General features: G+C 52.7%; 1 protein-coding gene across 1 annotated transcript in view; it reads right to left on the reverse strand.

The window, feature by feature from the left end:
* Positions 1–23,478, reverse strand: part of ZCCHC7 (zinc finger CCHC-type containing 7) — a 212,547-nt gene that overhangs the window by 61,791 nt on the left and 127,278 nt on the right. The window contains exon 6 of the mRNA XM_078859762.1: positions 9,233–9,268. Within this exon, the coding sequence (XP_078715888.1) occupies positions 9,233–9,268 (36 nt within the window). The remainder of the gene's footprint in view (positions 1–9,232; positions 9,269–23,478) is intronic.

Consider the following 23,478-nt stretch of genomic DNA (forward strand, 5'->3'; position numbering starts at 1 on the left):
GGGAGTGATCGGGTAGCAGCGCGGTGTGATTGGTCGGAGAGTGGAAACACGCGCTGAGCGGAACCGGATCGTGGGGATAGCGCGTGGGGATTGGGTAACGGAGGAGCGGTGCCGACGTTGAGGTCCGCATCCGCTCCGTCTCCCGGGAAGAAGGGGTATATAAGGTGATGCACAGAGGAGCAGGAGCAGAAGTGGAACCATCTAAGAATGAAGACGAAGGTGCAGAGATAGAGCCCGGAGAGGAGAGTAATGGAGAGTAGAAGAGAGTAAGGTATAGTGTGTAGCCAGCGAGAGAGAACGGTCTACACGAGCTGAGTGATGTATGGTGTGTAGCCAGCGAGAGAGAACGGTCTACACGAGCTGAGTAATGTATAGTGTGTAGCCAGCGAGATAGAACGGTCTACACGAGCTGAGTAATGTATAGTGTGTAGCCAGCGAGATAGAACGGTCTACACGAGCTGAGTAATGTGTAGTGTGTAGCCAGCGAGAGAGAACGGTCTGCACGAGCCGAGTATGCATACGGTGTAGCCAGCGAGAGAGGAAGGTCTGCACGAGCCGAGTATGCATACGGTGTAGCCAGCGAGAGAGGTGCAAAGTCTACACGAGGCGAGTGGAGAGTGTAGCAGAGGCGCAGAGTCTACACGAGGCGAGAGAGGAGTGTAGCCGAGGCGCGGAGTCTACACGAGGCACAGAGAGCCGGCAGCACAGAATCCAGAGTCAAGAGAAGTGCATTGTGAAGAAGAGAGGCCACGCGTTGTATTGTTACAAGTCAAGATTTAATAAAAGGAGTGTGTTCCCGTCAAGGAGTTTCCTGCCGTCATTTTCCAATACTTCATCTGGCGTCAGAAGTGAAACGGGCTTCCAAGTATGGAGACGAGGAAGACCCGTAGGACCCACGGGATTGACCGCGAGGAAGACCTGGACGACTCGGAGCCGCTGGTGGCGGGGGGTGAGGAAGAGGACTTGCCCACGCTGCAGGGTCCGTCGACGGCGCCGGCCGAGCGACCGGGGACAGACGCCGGGCTTCGTGAGGCGCACTCCCGATTGGCGGAGCTGCTGCTCGCCGCCGCGTCCATCTTGGCGGAGATCAGCTCGTTGGGAGGAGCGGGGACGGTGGGGGACATTTTACAAGGTCGCCCCGCAGATTCCCGCCAAAACGAATGGGGGATTCCCGCCATTGCGCCTGGGCCTACTTTTGGCGGGAACGGCGAGCGCCACGTGGTGGTGGGTTCCCAAGCGCGCGCATCGACGTCATCAGCGCGCGAGGGGGTCCGCCATCTTACGTCTGCTGCTGGAGCCGCCATCTTAGACACCGACGGACAGGCGGAGAGGAACCACGAGGCGGATGACTTCATTTTTCAGCAGCGCCTGCCCACGTTGTCAGCCTTCAAGGCGGAAGGCGGAGACTGGGGCCAATTTCAGCGAAGGTTTTTGGCGCATCAAGAGATCCCCCCCCCCCCCACCAAGCTCCCCTAAATAACTTTTCTCATCTAAAAAAAAACCCAGTCAACTTTTCTCTACTACAGCTTTAGCAGTGCTGTTTGTTGCCGAACCGCTCGAGGTTTTGGGCCACTGCGCTCAGCAACCCTGTAAAAACATAAAGATTCGTGAGCAGCTAAGTATCAAGAGTCCGGCAAAAAATGTGGGCGGGGGGGGGGGGAAATTTCACGCCAGAACAAAAAGAAAACAGACTTGTACCGCTCGATCGTGAACATTACCGCTTTGACATTTGGGCGCACTGCCATGGGCGGGCGCGTGTAAATTCAGGTCACAGCAACATTCATCTTCATCGAGCCCTCCCGATGCACGCGCACACCGTCCAGCTCAGAGCAACGTTCTGGTGTGGAGAGGCGCTTCAGCTTCAGTGGGACTCTGCCGGACTTGAACGATGTGAACGTACGAGTCGAATATCACTCGATATTCGCCCGCGGGTCAGAGCACCCCGGACTCATGAGTGAAAGAGGACGGAAAGTTCAAATCCTGAATGGGAGGGGGGGGGGTTAACTGGGGACATTCATTCCTCCGCAGTTGATAACAAAAAGAATTGAGCGTTAGCGCGCGGGTGGACGCTCCGATAACGACGGTCTACAAAGTGTCTGCATTCCCCGGACCTTGACCGTGACACATGTACACATGTACATGCACGTGTCACGGCGTGGCCATCACCTGTCTAAATAAAGTGAGGACAGCAAGGGGACGGGAGAGGTCATGGAAAGAGAGGCACATTAGCCGGACACAAGCAACCTTGCCCTACACGGGCATGGGACAGCGCCGGCAACGATGGTAGAAGATAAAGATCACGTGGCGCGATCGTGCGGGCCACATAGATATCGTTTTTTTAAAAAATCTCTGTTTTCACCCACCGACCACCGATCACCAAGGACAAGCGAGCTCGAGGTCAAGCAGAGCCGACCCCGTGGCAAGCAAGGTCGCCAACAACGGCAAACACCAACAACGGCGGCAAAACTGCGACGCATCGCGGCAGCAAGGAAGCCCACCGTTGTGTTCACCTCAGCACTGGGCAATTATGAATCCCTGGGGGCTTAACGAAGGTATCCAGTCAGCCAGGTGGCGCTGTGGTTAGAGTGCTTGACTCACAAACAGAAGGCGCAAGGTTTCAATCCCAGTTGGGAGGTGATAGAGCGTACTGTCGTCATCATCATCAGCTGCAGCAGCAGTGGCATTATGGGTACGGTAATGAGTGTCACACGGTTATTACATAGAGAGACTATCCCCTGCCAAAGCAATGTGGAATTTCCAACCGTTGAAATTGATGCCACTCCATTGCTTGGTCAGAATGTTTGTTTACAAACGTCTCGGTCAATCGTCGCCCAGCAGCGCACAGCGTTAGGGAGTGAAGGTGTTTTGGTGGACAATGCAACATTATGACTGCATCGAAGACTACACTAGTGAGTGTGAATTTATTTTACAGTACACCGTCTTTGTTTTATTTACGTCAGTTTTTTTATTTCAATACTATACAGTATAAAATGTGATGTTTAAAATATATAAATTGTCTTTGTTTGCAATATGAATACGTTATTCAGTGTTTATAGTATGAGATGGTAAGTTACGAAGGCTGGGCACGCACATTATTCAAGATACTAAGTTTCAATATACAAACGAAGCTGCAGCACTGCATCTACTTCGTATATCGAGGTATTATTGTAATAGTAGACATTCAACTGGTATTATACATCTTGATTTGAAGCTTTCGTGACTGCAGCAATCCATACTCTTTCGTTCTTTCGGTAAAGTCACGTAGGTAGAAAAATAAAATAAATCACGTTTCGATCGCAACATAAGCAACCGTGACTTCACCGAAAGAACCAAAGAGTATGGTATTATAAATACCATCGTGGCACCAATTTTAACCCCGTTACTACGACTATGTATTTGTGCTAAAACAAATCAGAGGATGTTCCTGAGCCACGAGCAGAAATTCCACATTCCCATGGCAAGGAGCTAGATCAAGACAACTGTTGTTTTTCTAACAAGAGGTACTAATTTAGTTGACTCCAGAGAGATGATGGGCTGAGTCGACCTCCGACAGGGATTTGAACTCAGGACCTTGGATTCGTAGCACCATTAGGACTAATAATAGCAGTGTCACCGTTATTGATGTGTGGCCACAGTCGGAAGGTTGCGATCCCACATCTCAAACGCGGGGGTTGAGTCATCATTCCTGCAGGCCCAAAACACAACTCGCGTTCTGTGAGCCAATCAAAAGTGGGCTGTTCTATCGGTACACTTGGCCCCGTCATGGAAATGTGGAATTCCCAGCACCGCCAAAGGAGATGATCGTCGTCCCAACGCTCGTTTGAGCGGGAGCGTGGGTGTGGGGAGAGGCTCTCGCTTTGCCTTTTCGCCATCATTGATGGCGGCACCGACGCTCGTCGGAGAGCAGACAAGAAGAAGACGCCCTCCGACGTGGCGGCGGCGGCGGCGAGAGAGGTGGACGTGCGGCCGTGGCGGTGGACGCCGGCCGCTTTCGGCAGGAGGGCCACGCCGCCGCCGCCTCTTTGCGGGGCAGGCGAGGGACGGGGGGTCGGGGCTGGCGTGCGGGTCAGCCTAGTCAGGTCCCACGCCCGACAATCTAATTGTGGGCCTGCAGCTCCCCCGCCGCGATGCAGCGCGAACCTCACAGCTGCCGTCGTAAACATCCCATTACGCAGAGTTAATGGAAATAGAGCACTTTGCCCCGCGCAATCCATCATTGTGCTGTGCTGCCCGCGCGCTTGCCGTCCGGGCACGCGCACGCTAGCGCGCGCAGGAACGTGCGAGCGGGCTCCCATTTTTTTTTTTATCGTTTGTCGGTTCGTCCGTCGGTCCGTCCGTCTGTCTGTACGTGCCGTGCCAGCTTTGCTCCCCCACTTTTTTCACCGCCCCCCCCCCCCCCACGACCAACACACACGCGCAAAAAAATTACGATATATTTTTTGCCTTCTCGGCAGGAAACGTGCGGTTCCCGGCTCCCGTGTGAATAATCAGCGCGTTTGGCTGACTTGAGGCCAGCAGCGGAATGACTGCGACAGCACAATTCATTAGAGCAAAATACGGAATAATTAGCTCGCGACGAGAGAGCGTGCATATAAAAAAACACAAATAGGGCTTGTGTGAACGGTCACTTAGATAACCAAACTCCACGGCATGCAATCCGCTGGCAAATATTACTGTTGCTTTCATTAATGCCACCGCTGCTGTTTGATTACTTTACGTATCACTGTGTGATTTGAAAATTGACAACGCAATGCAATTTAGTGTTGCGGGTAGTGTTCCGAAAGTTCTATTACAGTTTCAAATATTTATTTCCGTACTTTAATTACATTATGCAAATACATAAGCCACCTACGCACACTCGAACACATACTAATGTTCTAACGGCTATGTCGAATGTAATGGTTATTACAATACAATCAATCAATAACAATGCCTTTTTACTTAGCCACCGCAGAGCCCGGTGAGGTGTGATAACCATTGTTTTTTATCGACTGCAATTTCATCACCGCTTTTAGACGGGAGAAAGTGGACACCCGGCCTAAGCTGCATTAACCAAAAACAACAATTGCTTAGTCTGTCAGATGTTGCAAATTTCAACACTTTGGCTTTAGCACGGCACACAAAGGACGACTCGATCATCAATCGCATCGCAGCGGGTGGCACAATCACGATGACGGCCGTGGGTGGGTGGGGGGGGTGTTGAACCGTCACCTGCACGGAAACTGGCGAAGGACCGACCGGGCCCCGGCACGGCGCTGCCTCGGCGCCCAGACGGACATCGACAACGCTTACAGCCACGTGTGGCGACAGCCAGCGAGAAGCGGGATTGGCGGATCACCCTCGGATTGCACCATCACGTGCGTGCGTGCGACACCCATTTGTGGGTAAACGAGATAGTGGATGATGGAGGCAGTACAGCAAGTGGGGGGCTGACCCCGTGTGGAATTTGAGCGTTATCCCGACATGTGTGGTTGTCTCTGAACACCGTAGATTCATTCCAGGTTTACATAAACGACCCAAAAAGGGAAGACTTTTCAGAGAACCAGACACCTACTGACTTCTCACGCAGCAGTACTTAATGTTATTGGTCTCAAACGCTTTAAGAGCTTAGTTTAATTCCCTAACCTCCTGAAAAAATTAAATGACGTTCAAATATTTTTAATGTACAGCTTGATATTTGTATGTTGTTTATTCGTCTAATATTGCAATGTATATCTTGCTAACAGCAAGGTTGGAGCTCAATCATTTATGTATTGAGACTTGCACCTGCCATAGGAATGTGGAAATTCAATCACTGGATCAGAAACATCAATGAGGATGAGCACCACCCAATTCTCATTGCAGCAAAGGGACACTTGAGTTTCTGCGCTGAGCGCTGCAGCACTGCCGCTACTCACAAACACAAAGATCCCCCGTGTAACCTTTAACAGTCTGATGGAGCAAGTGCTGTTAAACGAGCACCTATTAAGGCCCGCACAGCACACAAAGGGGGTGGGTGGCCAGCACCACGCATGGCCGACTTTTGTATCTCCAATATTGATGTTTCCACACCTTACCAGGTACTCATTAAAGGTTGAGTAGACCTAGGGGAGGGCCCGAAAATTTGAGAAGTTTAACTCAGGTAGCCAGCTTGGCTGCACAGTGCGCCGACCACTGCCCAACCGCTCCCCACGACACCAACACACGTGAAACAACAACAACAACCGCAGTGACGTCACCACGGCGCTTGTGCCAGGCTGTGTGCACTTCAAGGCCACGTGAAGTGTCGAACGCCCGCTGGCAGGAGGTCACGGGACAGACCCAGGTGCCATGGATTGACTGACTGAGATGACCGGCTGATGCACCACACGTGCACACACGCACGCTCGCAGGCACGTGCACAGCTCGGCGCGAGCGAGTGTGGGATTGAGCCGGTGGCTGCAGGATGCCCGTGTGCCGAGCGCACGCCGCGCCACCCTCATTCCGCTCCGCTTTAAGCAGCTCCTACTGGACGAGGAGGAGGAGCGGGGGGGGGGGGGGGCGTCTCTCGTCACCCGCTCGTCCCATTCACGCTGCACCAGCAAGAATCCTGCCAGCCCAGGCTCCACGAAATCCGTGGCCTCGAGCAACACCTGCAGATGTGCCCCTCTCTCTCCATCTCTTCCCAGCATCTCCCCGCCCGCTTTCCCTGTGTTTGTTGGTTTTGTTCAGCTTTGTGTTTGTTGTTGTTCTTTTTTATTTTCCCCTCGTTACGCATTTCCCCCCCACCCCCCCCCGATGCATATTCAACAGCGATTGTATTATGGACAGACTCACCGCACCATAGTAATGTGGAGTTTCCACCACTGGCTCAGGCGGGCTGCAGAAGGGGCTGGCTCGAGTACCATGCTCACCGCAGCAGTAAAAGCCACGTCGACTCTTTTGCACCTTTGTGGTCATGAGTTTCTACCCCTTGCACGGTTCTTGTCGCTGCACACGGAGTTGTCGCACTCCCTCGTCGTCGCTAGAGACGGCTCTCTCTCACTCTTTGCAACTCCGTTACCATCTCTTCATCTACAGATCTCAACCCTCGTCCCCAACATCTCTCTATTCCAATGAACCTGTGTCTCTCCACATCCCTTAAACGCTCCTTTTCCCACCTTCAAATTCTCTCTCACCAACGTTTGATAAACGTGCCCCTCTCTCGTCACGAAATTCTCCTGCACTCTCCACGTCCCCAAACCCCCCCCCCTTCTCTCTCACTTCAACCCTCTCTCAACATTCGCATCTCTGCAACTTCTCTCACTCCCTCTCGAACCTCTCTCAATCGCCCCTCTCTGCCGTTCTCTGCCTTCCCTCTCCTCCTCGCCTCTCCTCCCCCCCCAACCCCCACCGCTCTCACTGAACACGAGAAGAAAGGACGAAAAAAAAAGCAAGCCCGCTCGGGCGCCGGAGGTAAGAAAGAAGGGGCGAAGACAGGAATAAGAGAGGAAGGGAGCGATCATCCATCACTCGCGCTGACACCTAGCACAGGTGAGCTGGGCCCTGTTAATTACAACTTCATTTAAATACAAATTAAACAGTAATACAAAGCAGGAGGGGGGCGTACTGGGGGGGACCGCGGGGAGGGGGTGGCGGCGGAGCGGTGGCCCAACGTGGCCCATCAGGGGATTCACTCTCAAAACCGGCAAGGGATAAAACACCGACGTGGAGAGATACTGGCGGGGGACGGGAGGTACGCGGGGGAGGGGGGGGGGATGCTGAATGATTTGTTTAGAGGATTTAGGGGAGACGGGGAGAGAGGTGCGGCAGTAGCGGTGGAAATCCGAACAGAAATCGCGCGCTTGTGAGGACACGGGGAAGGGAGCGCAGCACGGACGGTCGGCCCGCGTGACAGCTAACACAGCGGCTTAATGTCATAACGCTCTGTAATGGCTTCCTAAACACACATTAATTATTCAGCGCAACCGCAGCACTGGCGCGGCTTTGCGTGCGACCCGCCCCGGGGCGGCAGTGCCGAAAGGAAAAGGTTTAGGGAAAAATCAAATTAATCAATAAAACCACTTAAACAAAAACAACTACTTTGAACTTTGACGTTCTGCGATGAATGGGCACTTTTATCTAAAACATCAGGCAACCCCACGCTGTGCTCATGCGACTCGGCAAGCAAGAATCTAGTCTGCAGTTTGCCTCGTTTAATAAATGCTGCTCGGAAGATTGGTTCAGAAGGTCCACAGGCCCGTGGATCAGAACACGACACTATGCTATACACTGCTGCCCGTTACATTTTGACACCAGAGAACACAGGGCAGCGATCACAGACTTCAGGCTACCGTGCCTACCTGCTCCAACGAAGGCTTTGGGTGGCACTCATCTCCTCTGGTGACCCTGACTGAGCCTTGCGGTGTAAATTCCACATTCCCGTGGCAGTACCCAATCTCTCCAAGGGATGACCACAAATGACTTCCGCCAAAGCCGGGGCTCGTTGGGTTCGTCCATGAGTCCGAATGTGGATTTTTGACGCGCAACCGGGAATGTGGAATTTCCAACGCAGCTCAGCGCCACAACATTTAGACACTTTAATTTCACTCCAGTATCAACAACAAACCAACGACTGGCGACAGACATGGAGCGGTGCTCCGCGTTCTTGAGTGCGTCAATGTGTGAGAGTGCACAGTGTGTGTGCAACTGTGGGTGTAAGTGTTTGCATGTGTGTGGGGAGCGGCAGTGCAGTGGGTTCGTGCTACGAACCCGGTGACTCGAGGTTGATTGCCGCTCACGGCCAACACCGATGACGGTTATCTGAATGGGTCCTGGGCTTCCCCTAGGTCGACTCAGCCTCAAATTAGTATCTGGTGCAGTGTGTAAACATTGCTACTAGGGATACAAAGGCGACCGGGCACGGTGCTAGCCACCCACCCTCTCATGCGCCATGCCGGCCTTCATAGGGACAAGCCAACAGCACTTGTGCCTAAAGTCTGTTGAGGCTTTACAGGGGATCTTTGTCTTTATGCATGTGTATACATTTATTTGAGTGATCACGTGTGTATGTGTATGTTTTCGCGCGTGCGACTGCAAATGCGTAAGTGCGTGTGTGCGGGGGCACGTGCGAACAGGAGCCCGCGCGTGTGCGCGTATGTGCACATAGTGTGTGCGTGTGTTTGTGCGTGTGTTTGTGCGTGTGTGTGTGCGTGCGTGTGTGTGTGCGCGTGTGTGCGCAGCGCTGCCAGCCTCCGCGGCTCCGCGGCCGCCCCCCCGTGAGAAGGGAACTCACCGTCAGGTGGAACTGCCTCCAGGTGTCGGGGCATTCCTGCAAAACACAAACACGGGCGCGCGGGTCAGACACACGCCCCGGGGAACGCGACATCCCGGCCGCCAGACCTCACTCCCACCCGACTCCCCACCGCCCCCCCCCCCGCCCCTGTCACACGGGGACATCCAGAGGCCGCGTGGCGTCCGCGGTGGTGCCGTGTCGCCTCTCCCACGTGTTTTTTGGGTTGTGCTTCGTGCCAAGTCACAAGTCGTTGACCGATGAAGAGAAAGTGGGTCAAACGCTCCGGTGGTTCTGGTGGCTCTGGTGACTCTCTCTTGGATTTGTGGTCATCCCCGGGAGAGACTGGTCCCTTCCATGGGAACGTGGAACTTCCACCACAGGCTAAGTGCTGCCAGCCAATGGAGATGAGTGCCGTGTAATACTCGATCGAGCAGAGAGACAATGACAATTGACTTTACCTGTGTGGCTATTTAGATCCAGCTCAGAGGAGCATTATGCTTAAATAAGTTTAACTAAGGTATATTCACTTGTATCATTGAACGTTTCTCCTGTATATATTCAATATATTACGTGACCATTTTTTTTTCACAAGACATCCTGCCCTTGACAAGGCAGTCAAACCCACTTGCAAAAGAGGACGTCAAGATAACAGATTCCCCATGGGTAAAATAACGACAACAAAGAATTTTCAACTGTGCCCAGAGTTTAATCAATACGGTGACAAATATCCCAAGCACTGCCTTATTATACCATATATATTACTACAATTAATGATATTAATAACACTTCACAGCCCTTTATCACTCCACTGCTGGATGATGGATATAATTCACGGTGTCCGTCGTTACGTTTTTTTTTTACCATACTTCACCGGGATGATCAGTGAAGGTAGGTGGAGGGTAAGGCGTGAGAGAACGGATGTTGCTCGCCACTTAAGATAGCAACAACCAGAAATCAAACTCGGGTGGCTCCGTACAAAAAATAGCAACGCCAACCATTGCCCCCGCCCCTCCCCCCCCCACTGCTGCTCCCCAGATTATAATTGTGTACTCAAGAATAATTTAATAACAATCATAAATTATTCAAATCTCCCTCTACTTTTTTTTATCACCACAAACAAATAGACCTTCCATAGAGAGGATTTGTGTAATAAAGTAATATTAATTTATTTAGCCAGGAACGTCACACTGAATCTCAAGACTTTGTCAAGGGGGCCCTCATTTCGGACGCTTGGCCAACTCCACTCTCAGGAGCTCTTTTGCATTTTGGGGGAAACGGCAGCGGACGGAGAAACACCACACGCTCGAGGGAGACAACATTCAAGATCTCCATCGACAGACCGACAACCAACTTGCTGTACTGCCATCTGCTGGCCACCTCGCTGCCCTGCGAGGGGCAACGAAATCTGCCGTGAAGGGGGACCCCAGCGACGAGCCCGCGCGGCCCCGGCCCGTGCGAGTCGCAGCAGGGGAATCATGGAAGTGGAAACATCAGCACAATTTTTCGGTCACGAGCGAGCGAGGGGCGGTGGGTTTAAAAGCGAGAAGGTGACACAGAGGAGCTTTCTGTTGCAAATCCCATCACGCTCCCCCCCCACCGCCACCACCGCCACCCACCGGGCACCCGCGCCCCCGCTCCCTGCCCCTCCGCTGCACCATTCATTGAGCAGTCAATTAGCAGAACCGCGGCCCAGCAGCTCCTAATTAAGCTCATTAAGCCATTCATGCCTAGATGGGTTTCTTTAAGTTCCGAATGCCTTGGCAATTCTTAACAGAAAGGCGACACGGCACTAATGTTTTGGCAGGGGGGTGACATTTTGAACCTCCGCATTTCCAGGCGGCTCCCAACGGTGAGTCGGCTGTGGCGCTTAGCTGCGCTCGTTTTTTGTCTCTCGCCCTGCTCCCCATCCCCCCCCACTCTCCTCTCCCCCCCTTCCCCCCGCTTGCCGTTTCTGCACCCATCACCAGCGCAGATCGAGCACGAGTTTTGGCCGTGGCTATCCCTGCCGTTTGGGGTGAGCTAGCCGAAGGTTTCGTTCCAGTAGCAGCCGTCCGAAATGTTTCTGCAGGGGGGCATTGTTATTCCCATCGTGAGCTGCATGCCGTGAAGTGGACGTTAGGGAGCCTGTGACACCGTTCTCAAGAGGAGGCGTTTGGTTCCCAGTTAAAATTAACGACGCGGTAATTCCTAAATCCGGAGAGGAAAGCATCGCCGGATTCTTTCTGTATTTTCTGCGCAATCTTTCAAGAAATTCCGAATTAGAATTTGCACGTGGGAGGAATGGAGTGCCTGGAAGACACCAGACATACAAATGAAACACACTCATCATGAGAACTGGGCAACATCCCAATGCAGGAAAGTCCTCAAAATAAATCTTGAGACTCTGGGACACTTTCCTGGATATATAAAAGGGCACTATTTAATTCATTATCATTGGCAACTAATATCATTACTGTGAAATCCAGTATCATGTAACCCACCTCTATATTATTATTATTCTTACGTAGATTTCATTGCGGCGACAATTAACTGGCGGGGCAGCGAGTTGGCCAGTGGCGTGGAATCGCCAGCTGACGACTGTCTCTCTGTGCTCTGAATGAATCGGTTGAGCAGCGACTGTTGTGTTGCACTGTCTGCTGCTGCTTCGCGACAACGCAGCGCCGCTTACGATGACGACGGTAAACGTTGCCAGCCTGTGGTGACAAAAGTAAACATCAAGAGGCCGTCAGGGCGAACAGCACAGACAATACTACAGGTCGCCATCGCTTGCTTTCCCCCCCCTCTGCCAAATGCCACGATTGATACAGAGAGTCAATACCCAACGTCGGCTCTCACGGTATCCCACACCGTCTGACTACAGGTCTTCCCCATGGATGCCGACCTCTGGGTGCCTCTCCACTGCCTGTCTCGGTCACCTGCCCTCCTCATCCTTCACCCTGACACGTTATGTTCCACCCATCACACCCTCCTCCTCCTCCTCCTGTTCCCAAACTCCAAGTTGCTTAGCCAATCTTCCTCCAACCTGGACCAGTGTCCAACCCATCACACGCTCCGCTCCCTCCCTCCTCCTGATCACATCTACACGTTCCTGCCAGTTGCTTCCCCTCTGCTGCATGCACCTCGTCGAGGGCAGACGCTTCTCTCCCGAGTTTGTTTAGTGAATTATAATCTATGTCTGTCGTCTGCACAGGAACACAGGCCCTACTTGCTGAGACAGCTGTAATGCGCTTGGAATGAACGATCGCAGCGAGGTCTCAGCTCATGGCAAAGATTGTGGGGCACAACTGCCGACACTCGTGAACGACATCGCAGGCTCCCCAAAAGTCCCTCTCAGGGCCGAGCGTGCGTCAAGCCACGCGGCCGTCCACTCGTGAACTCCGGCTTTAGAGAACTTTACAGACGATGCGTCCATCGCGGAATAACATTCGAAAGGATGGCGACATTAAGATATGAACTCTAAATCAATACCGCTTTACAGCTGAAAGCAACCCGCGAATTTATCGATAAAAACAGAGAACACTTTTCTCTATCTCCGTGTGTGTGTGTGTGTGGCGAGTTTGAAGAGTAATTCGCTCAAATGTCATTCTTCGCCGCCACGGGAGGCTGTCTAAATGGCGCACGTGACTCCACACACTCGGCAAAAAGAAACGATGACAATGAAACAAAACAAGCTAAACGAAGCGACCGGTGATGATTGCTTTAATTTGAGTGCAGCTTTGTCAGGGGCTGACCGCTTTTCTCACCTCCTGCACACACACAGCGCAAACTTCAAAGTCAGCAAAACTAACCGCATTTTCTTGCCTTTCATTTTTTTTCGCCTCTCTCTCTCTCTCTTTCTCTCTTCGGAGCGGCTCCCGTATTTCTTTTGTAAAGCGCCCCTAATTTAATGGCCACTCAAAAGGGCAGGCTTTCCCGCATGGCTGGCTCTCAGAGACCTCCGGTGATTTTAGTGCACAGCGCTCTCCCAAAGCCGCCTTGACATCCCCGGCCACTTCCGATTCACGGCCAACAAAAACACTCAGCGGCGGCGGCGGTGGTGGTGCTAGCGGCGGTGGAGGAAAAAAGTTACAGTTAAAGAGCCGAGTCCCCCTGGAAGTGTGACAGAGTGGCCCTGCTTGCGGGAGAAGAGAACCCTCGGCTCTGGGCCTCGCGAAACCGATCCCCCTTGAGCCCCATGTGGGACGGCAAGACGGGGAGCCGCGGTGGTGACATGTCATCTCCCTCGGCTGGTAGGCAGGAGGATATGGGTTCGATCCCGACACTGACGCCTGCTGTACAATTGCAGTTTGCATGTCTATCTCTCTCTCTCTCTCGTAGTCGTGTGGATTTTTCTCCGGGTCCGCCCGTTTATATACAATAATACCATCTGAGACTGGTTAGTCTATTGCCTCCAGACCCAAGTAAAGATCGATCTGTTAGTGTTTTGCCAAGAGAACACATCATGGAATGATCAGTAAGTCTCTTGTTTAGAGGCCCCCATCAGATACCAGTCTGTCCATCCATAATCCGTATATCTTAGTTCCTCAACAACACTCTCCCAGATTTGGAAACAATAACCCTGCTTGAGACACACTTGAACTTCGTAGAGGCTTAGTACTCGCCGAGTGTTTGTGGCTTAAAACAAATAATCCGTGGCTTCCTCGCCGCATCCTTCAGACCGGACACAATGTGAAGCCTCCAAGAGAGGCTACGAAATATCGATCGGAGAGCCACGGTGCCCTGTGCCCAACCACGGACCGGGCAATGCTCACCGAAACAGCGGAGATCCCAAGCTGCAGGTGTAACTTAACCATTCCCATGGCAAGAGGCCGGTCGATTCGACAAACCACTGTTAACTTTCCAGCGCTCAATTTATAAGATCTCGGAATAACGATGATGATGGATTGAGCAAAGAGGTGATGATGACAATGATGGAAATGCAAATGGGTCGGAATAGACCTAGATTGTAATTTGCACTTAGCGTCATTTAATTTGGGAGATTCCTCCGCGATCAGCTCAACTGGAAATCGATGCATTGCATGTTACAAGTCTGCATGCTCCCATAGTTCATCATCAGCTCCCCAATACAAAAATAATACCAACAGACAGCCCTTTATCCATCCACTGCTGGACAGAGGCCGCCCCACGCTGCGTTGGTCACGTGAGTTGTCTGGCCATACTTCAATAAGCCGGTAAATGCAGGCTGCTCCTGGGGGGAGGCCCAGGAGCGGTTGAGACGTCACTTGCTACTGACGTTCGCTGTGGCTGGGAATCAAACTCAGGCGATTGCGTTCGTGTCGCACTGCACTAACCACTGCGCCACCACTCCACCCAGGACTCTACATTAGTCTGGCTTTAATTCATCATCTTCATTGATTGCATAGTTTTCTTCTCTTCTCTCTCCAGGCTTTGGTTAGCATTTTTAGGAAACAACCCCATGTCATATGGTATCATCTTTGCTGTCTGTCAAGGTCTATTTGGAAAAAGACACTTTCAGACGTGAATATCGAACACAATTTGGAGAAAAAAAAATCGTCATTCTGTTGTTACGCTCCAAACGAGTTGAATTATTTTGCGCATTCAGAAGAAACACTCTTCCATTCCCCAAGCTAAAGTTGGGGAATGAGCAATCCTACATGACTTCCAATACATCTCAAACCGTTCCATAAAACTCACACGTGCTCGACTCGACAGCCCTCGCCCTGACCCGCCAGCACGGTCGAGAACGCACGATCGAGACACCAGACTAAGACACCAGACTAAAACACCAGCCTAAAACAGACAAGTGGGAGCACGTGGCACGCGTTTGTGTTAATTTCACCCATTTCAAACACGGCGCACGAATATCAGCGGCGGCAACGCGTTATCTCCCTCCCAGGGGCTCCCCCCCCCCACGCTCATGTTTGTCGGCGTTTGCCACCACGATCGACGCGCGATCTGCGTGACACGCCTGGGGAGCTCGCGTCTGCCGATTCAACAAGCGGGCGGAGGGTAAAAGAAAAACTCATTTCACTGCACAAACATCCGCGCCGCTCCGAGACGAAGACCAACAGGTGGGGAGGGCAGCTGGGGAACTCGGGCGGAAAGGGAAGATCCACCAAAACCGACCCCCCCTCCTCCCACGATTCAACCAACGTCTCACGATTCGGAGTCGTGATTCGGAGTCGTAATTCGATCGAAGCGCCGACGCACCGTCCCCGTCTCGTCCGCGCGGACAGGGGCGTACCATCCTCTGTTCCGTCTCAATCGTACCGTCCTGTCTATACTGTCCATCGCTTCTGGACTGTGCGTACCGTCTCGACTGTCTTGCTTATACAGTCAAACCTGTACTGTATGTAGAGTATGGTACTCATCGTTCCCCCGAGGACAATACAATGGTTTGCACGATGTTCCGAGTCAATGGAGTTGTTCTATGGAGAGACTGGCCCCCACCATGTGAATGTGGAATTTCCATTAGTGGCCAAGGGCTGCCGACAGAGACGAGTGCTACCACAGTGCTCTTCAGAGGAGGCAGACACTTGAAATGTTTGCGCGTGCAGTGCGCCTTATTTAAACCTGCTGGAATGTCATCATAAACATATGCCGTCAAAAACAGCAAAAAAATAACGACGCACTTTGTGATAAGTTGACAGTTTTAAGGAGCAGAAGAAAAAAAAACCCTCCTAATCTGAACATAATTCCTCCACCGAGACTTTAACCCTAAGTCACGACGACTCCTTGAAGCAACCCCGCCCCCCCCCCCCCACAAACCACGAGGACCCTCTTCTGCCAGGTCTCTTGCCCTCGGCACTCCACCAAACCCCTTCAGGTCCCTCATGGAGGGGGGTGACCTCTCAGGGCACCCGAACCCCCTCGCTTGGCGGCCGCCGCCGCGTGTCGCGAGTTATCGCCAGCGACGCTTTCACGAGGGTGCGCGCGAGCGAGCGTGGGTGGGGTGGGTTAGGGGGCCCGGGCGGTGGAGGCTGCGCCACTTGGGGCTGGAGGGCCTCTCCGTCAGTCCGAGGCCGCCAGGCGTTGGAGCCCGGGACGAGGGTGCTCGAGTGCTCGTTGCGTAACGACCTGCCGCTGCTGCTGCCGCCGCTACCGCTACTGCTGCTTCAACGGAAATAATCGCACCCCGCGGTGTGGCGTGCAAGCGGCACGTCCGTCATCGTGTTCAGCGTTCCCAAGTTTATCCAGATTTTTAGCCATCGGGTGTCGTGTCGTGAGACAATGCAATCTATTGGAAAATCTTGCGGAGCAACAGGAACGCCTGTGTTTTAGAGTACGGGCCGTGTAAGAATATATCACAGAACTACTGTCGAGGTCCCCTCGAGCAATCCCTTATGCACACTAGGGGGCAGCACTTTCCCAACCGCCACTTTCCCAACGGTAATTGTTTGTCACGGGAGATGCAAACTGGTCCTGTATTTTAAATTCTCAAAGATAGAATTTAGCCAAATTAAGTGCAAAAAATTATATAATGTGATGGAGATTTTTGTGTGCAGTCATTAGTTACTGGGCTGAGACCATCAACTCAGTAGCCTGGAAAACCCAGGATAATCTCGTGGGCAACTGCTCAGATTAAAAACTCGAGAACTCAACATTGCTAGGTCTGTGCTCTGACCTTTCTGAGCCACCCGGCCACGTGTAAGTAATTTTAATTTGTATTTAAATTCTACATCAAGTGCCCCCTCCCCCCCCACCACTGCTCCAACGGCCGATTGGGTGACGCTCATCTAAATTGGTGCTTCTTGAACGTCTGTGGGAATTCCACTCTCTTTTGGCTGCGTTCCGGTCACTACCATGGAACGACCACTCTTGACTTACACCGAACATTTTATTTTCTCTTGACGTGGGAGGGATGATGATGGGCTGAGACGATCCCTGACCGGGATGTTAACCGGTGACCTTTCGAGCGTTCTTCATTTCTCGCTATCAACTCTGGTCGTCCTCTGGCTCCGCGTCGTCTCAGTCCAACGTCCCCCTCTGCGATCAATAAAGCGAGTAACCACCTTGCGGGAATCCAACATTTGCCGTCCTACGAAGAGACTTGGCGTTCGTGCCACCGCCGTCGCCGCCGCTTTAAACACGAGCAGGAAATAACCCCCCCCCCCCCCCCGACGCCTGCGAAGAACCGATGGAAGCCACAGCGGACGTCGATCGTTTCGGAGTCGACGTCGGTGTTGGAGAGCCGCGGGCTCCAAGCGTCGTCGTCGTCGTCCCTTCGCTCGCGCTCCCCGTTTGACGCGACCCCCACCCCTTCCTCCACGCGAGCGAGCTTGCCCGTCGCTCCCCCGCCACAACGCCAACTGCTTCCCAGCGCGCGGTGCGACACAACGGACGGCGCCGTTTGAACGCCCCCCCCTACTACGACTACCCCCCACCACCCCCACCCGCCGAGGCCCCCTCGTCCCCCCTCCCCCCCCTCCCGCGTGCGGTGGGTCTGCCACTCCACCACTTTGCCCGGGCGCATTGTTGGCGCGTGAAAAGAACAGCGTCCCACTTCCGTTTGATTAGAAATCAAAACGAAGCTCGCTCCTAAAGGGCTTTGCCATCGTGTTCTTTTCTGAACGAGGAGACTGCGGGAGGTAGGGAGGGACGCGGGGGGGGGGGGCGGATTGGAAGGGGTGGGGGTCTTAGAGATGAGAAGAGGAGAGAGAGAGAGAGAAAGAGCTGAGGGAGGTGCCTAGGAGAGCATGGAATATGGAAGAGAATTGAAAAAAACATAAACACAACGGCCAACAAAGTTCACTAGACCTCCCAATAAGTTTGTACGATGTGTATCTGTACTTGTGTAAGCGTGTGTACAGTCGATGATGCTTGCTAAGTGGACTTGCCCCGAATGGACGACAAGGCTAAATGGGGGATCTTTGTCTTTGGATGTCCGTCCGCCAGAGATCACTCTTACAAACATAACCGCATGTTGCCAAACGTGCTCGCATCAGAACCGCACTGGCCACCTTGAACGGTGGCAGGGCAATGAAACTGGCTGGGTGATCATTTAAAAAAGAAACACGGCTCAATGCTCAGGAAGGACTCGAAAAGACTATAAAATACAAAGACTGCGCATATCTATCTGTGTCACCGTGTTTAGACACGTACAGAACTACACAAACATATCATTTGCGCCCCTTGGCCTTGCAACGTACAGTTAGGGTTCGGCACAACATCACCCTGTGAAGCAATGCATGGAAAAGATGGTTTCGCCTTTCTACTAAATCAACAACAATAACAATAACGACAACAATTATAATGATACCAAGAATTATACTTATTTGCATACCGCGTCTCAACTATTCATGTTTAGGAGATTCCTGTCTTGAGAAATGTGTACAATAATTTTTGAGAATGTTTGCACCGTGCATCGATGGCTCGACGCCAGGAGAAAGCCCCCACCAGCGTGAAGGGAGAGCACTCAAGTGCTGAGCTAGATAGGTTGCGAACCTCCTTGCTGCGCTGCTCCCTGCAGGGAACATCGTTGCCCTGTCGGCAGGTGTCTCTCACGCACGCCTCACAAACCCCGACCAGGTAAGGCCCACCGAGCTATAAAGCTCTTTATCAGAAGCGACCTGGCCACCAATTATAGCTCAACAAAGTGGCTTACCATGTAGAAATCTGTAGCGCCCCAATACTATAAACGCATGTTTCTAAACGTGGAGGGGAAAACCAGAGGACCTGGAGAAAAATCCACGTGACCACGGGAAGAGAGAACACTCGAAATATACAGGCATCAGGGTTGGAATCGAACCCACAACCTCCTGCATACCAGGCGAAAGAGTTAGCATCTCGCCACCATGACACCACAGTTTATCACGAAGATTAATTTCTCGTCGTCCATCTGGGGTCATTAAAATGAGTACCACTTTTTATAGAATCAACGGTCACTGTCCTATGTAGAGTCTGGCCCACGCCAAAAAAAATTGGAATTTCCACCACAGGCTCAGCCCACCATTGGGCATCACCCCCATGCTCAAACAAACATGCAGACACCTTGACGTTCAATTAAATTTACGCGAGTGTAACATGCAGCGTGGCAGCTACTCTAGGTAATTTTGAAACCTGGATCTGATGGTGCAATGTATGGACACTGGTACAGCATGATCTACATTCATGAAAGCTACATGACTGACTGGGTCTTTAACGCTCTGGCAATGTCGAGCATTACTGCCCCAGCTGCACGTTGATGCTCAAGCAGACACCAGAAGTGGAATCAAACTGTGCCCTGGGGGCTCGGTGGTGAGCGCGCTGCGTTCACACGCACACCCCAGGTGACAACTGACGATGCCAGACAGATATCAGTGGCGAATCACATCTGCGGGTTCGTGTTAGCGAGCACCCGTCCCTTACTCCGTGCCAGGCGAGCATGAGTGCTTGGCTGCTGTGGCTCGCCCAGCCCGACACGATCTGAGCGGTGGAAACTTTTTTGAATCCGATGAGCGATGGCCGTGGGGCTTATCGCGGGAGAACTGGCGAAAAACTTGGACGAAAATCGCTTAGCAAAATCGCACGCCAGCCGTCCGCGCGCGTCGCCTTGCCCGCTTGTTTATATATATTTATTTTTTGCTTAGCCGCGGCCCGCTGCCCCTTTTAGCGCGCGGGGGCCTATGAATTTTCATGAGGCTCAGCCCAGAGGATTTTTTCTGCGGGGCCAGATTAAATCTCAATGTTCTTCCTAAACGGCACTTTTGATACTTAAGTCCCCCCGGAGCGTTGGTAATCCCGCAAGTTGCCTGGGTGACCGGCGTTGGGGGTGCGGAGGCTGACGGCGGCGGCAAGTGGCAGGGAAATGTTTTGCGGTAACGTGGGGCGGCGAGCAGCGGGCAGGACATCGCCCGGGCACCCACAACCTCGCCGCGCAGCTACCCCAGGAGCCATCAAAGGGGACGGACGGCACCAGGCTGGGAGAGCGAGAAAACGATCACGTGGTGGGGGGGGGGCTGGTGGATGAGAGAGGAGCAAGGGTGGTGTGGGGGGGGGTGCAGACAGCAGGGAGAGTGGTGCGGCTCAGAGCTTTGGGAGCTTTTGAGGGTGACAACGTTTAGGATGCAGGGCGGGGGGAGGCTGCTGCTGTGTTGGGGGTTGTGGCGGCCGAGTGGAGAGCCGTGCCCAGGGTTACCGTGAGGATTTGACTTAAGGCTGCGGAAGGGAAGAAAAAACACGCGCGCAGGCATATACACACACACACGCACAGGGCTCACCACCGCATCCATACACGTAAATAGATTTTCCCGTATAGCCTAAATAGACTGTTGGAGAAAGCGCTGTTAGCGAGCACCTATGAACATTGCACATGAGGGGGTAGGTGGATAACACCACGAGGCTCGTGGTGTTATCCATTTATCTATTGCATGGTACACGAGGCGAGTGGGCCAGTACCAAGCCTTTGTCTCCCCAGTGCCGAAGTTTACGCACTGCACCAGGCACTCATTTAAGGCTGGATCTACCTAGGGGAGGCCTAGGACCGGTTGAAATATTTGTCAGATGTTGGCGGAGAATAGGAATCGAACTCGGGTCGCCGGGTTTTTCGCACAGCGCTCAAACCGCTCCACTACCGGTCCCCTATGGAAGGAACACGCACACAAGTACCAACAGGCACACACACACACGTACGTACATTTCAGACAGACACACGCACACAAAGAGGAGGGGCCGGTGATGGAGTGGCGAGGCCCTCTGGAAGGCTTTTGCCATGACACGGCCAGAATGTGGCACAGCTGTGCGCGGCTCGTTATTAAGTGCCCTGCCCTCCACGCACAAAAGATAGCTCACGGAATAATGCGGCGCTCGGCGTTTAATCATTCTCTACGCGGAAGCCACGCGCGCCAGCGACACGGAGCCCCCGCGCCATCCTCGCTTTGATTTTACCGTTAATCTTAATTCATCGATCCGAATGGGCAGGCGCCCTTTTTATTTGCTCGCTAGTTTACGGGAAGGCGGGGGGGGTAGTCACACGGTATCGGTTATTTATGCGCGTGCCCATGCGCGCGGGAACGTCAGGGGTTCTGCGCGTGCTGCGATGCATCGGGCGCAGAAGCATTCAGAGAAAATATTGAGCAAAAAGTAACAAAAAAGTCAAGTGTGGAAGGAAAAAAGCACGGGGAAAACGCACGCTTGGATGTAGCACTGAGAGACAGACCGAGGATCAGGTGGATTGGCGAACGCGCGCGGGTTAATGACAACGCGCCCAAACCGTTAAGAAAAGCAATCTGGGCTTGGGCAGGACGCCGTCGCTGGACGGGACGATGGCCCGACAGTCACGAATAACGAGGGAGTGTGGCGACTGGGATGGAGATGGGAGCCGTGCGGTGGTGGTGGCGGTGCACGCCCAGCAAGCCAGCGCTGTGGAGGCAGCAGCGAGGGGTCGGCGGGTCGCACAAATGTTGCTGTCAAAGTCCCTTTCCCCTGGCCGTCGAGAAGCCATACCCTGGCTGGCCAGGAGAAGGCGGCACAGGAACAAACGTGGCCTCCACCCGTTCCCCATCTGTATTGGATCGAGTGTTTCTCCTTCGCTTTCGTGGGTTTTCTACGGGTGTTCCCGTTTACTCGCACTTGTATACAAACTCATTAATTGGCCGATAACACCTTGATATATATAAAGGACAGCAGAGCTTAGGCAATGGTTAGCACTGGCTCACCGCACAGCTGCCTTTTTACGCTTGGCTCTGAGTTGTTCTCTCTCGATGGGCGCGAGCAAACAGCGTGCAGGGCCGTTACGGGTACATCGCTGCATCGCAGGATCATGAGAGGTGGCAGCTGCTTGTGGAGGCCTTCGTCCAGCAGTGGATTGACCACGGCTGATGATGGCTGGTGTGATGAGAGTGCAAGTCTTCGTAAGTGTGGGTGTGTAGATACGAGTGTGTATTCGTGAGGGAGACGGGTGTCACGTACGCGAAATTTGAAGTTGCATGTGCGCGAGAGGGAATATGCGAGTGTGAGAGCTCGTGTGTGGCTAAGTACATTTGTGAATTTATGAGTCATTTGTGTACGTGCGTGTGCGAAAGTGTGAGTGTTTATTTTCGAGAGCGAGAGAGTGTGTAGACAATATATATGAACGTGTTTGTGCGAGAGAAATGTGTGCGTGTGCGATTGAGCGTGCGTGAAAGTGCAGGGTAAATTGTGTGCATGTATAAAACTGTGTGTGTGGGTGTATAGTATGTATTAACATGTGTGTGCACGCGGCAGAATGTATGCATATACATTTTACTGTGTGAATGTGTGTGTACATTTTTGTATCAGTTTATGCGGACGTGTGTGGGTGAGCGTGTGAAGGGTGTGTGTATGTAGGACAGAATGCGAGTGTGCGAGTGACAGAGTGTGTGAGAAAATGCATGTGTACTGTTTGTGTATCTAGTTAGTAAACTCAGTCCGTCAAACCATAACACCTGAGTCTGCCCTGTGAACAACTGCCAGCGAGCCTTCGACACATCACGTGACAGCCTCAAGGTGCACCTAGCCTGGCACAAGTGCTGTGGTAACGTCACCGCAACTTAGCGGCAAATGGTGGCGGCTGCTGTTGTCGGTGGAATGCATGCAATTTTGATCACTCAGAAATGAGTGAAGATCTTTTGACGGCGCAATGAGTCAGCTCTTTGCCCGACATCCATTCTTTCGCGGCGAGATTTCACCCGGGCGTCGCGTGAATCTGCGCGGGGGAAAAAATGTCGCGCGCAAAAGGCCAACTCTCGAGTCCGCACGGCCGTCAACAAACTCTTTTCAAAACCGGCGGAGAACAGCTCTCGTAAAAAAAAAAGGAAGCTAATAATTTGGTGGGTTAAGGAATTATGATCTCACACTGTGCACACACACACGGATAATAAAACTAAATTGTAATCTGTACTCGGAAGTCGCGGTAGCCACCTACGATCAACAGTGCGTGTAGCGTAGCGCCCTGTGAGGCACATGTCAATCGTTTCACTGTTACACTCATATCTTTAAATTTGTATATACACACACACAAATGTCGGCAGACACACATCGTAGCTGTGTGTACAAATACAAAGATCCCCCATGTAGCCTTGAACAGACTGTTGGGGCAAGTGCCGTGAACGGGCACCTTCGAAGGCCGGCACGGCACATGAGGGGGCAGGTTGCCAACACCACGCCCGGCCGCCTCTGTCTCCCCAGTGGTGATTTTACACACCGCACCAGGTACTCATTTGAGGCTGAGTCAACCTAGAGGAGGCCCAGGACGAGGATATTCTTCCCTGCTGATGGCCGTGAGCGGGAATCCAACTCGGATCGCCGGGCTCATAGCGCAGCGACACACAACTAATGGCTTCAATGTC

This window comes from Lampetra fluviatilis, chromosome 9, assembly GCF_964198595.1.
Source record: "Lampetra fluviatilis chromosome 9, kcLamFluv1.1, whole genome shotgun sequence".
Taxonomy (NCBI): Eukaryota; Metazoa; Chordata; class Hyperoartia; order Petromyzontiformes; family Petromyzontidae; genus Lampetra; species Lampetra fluviatilis.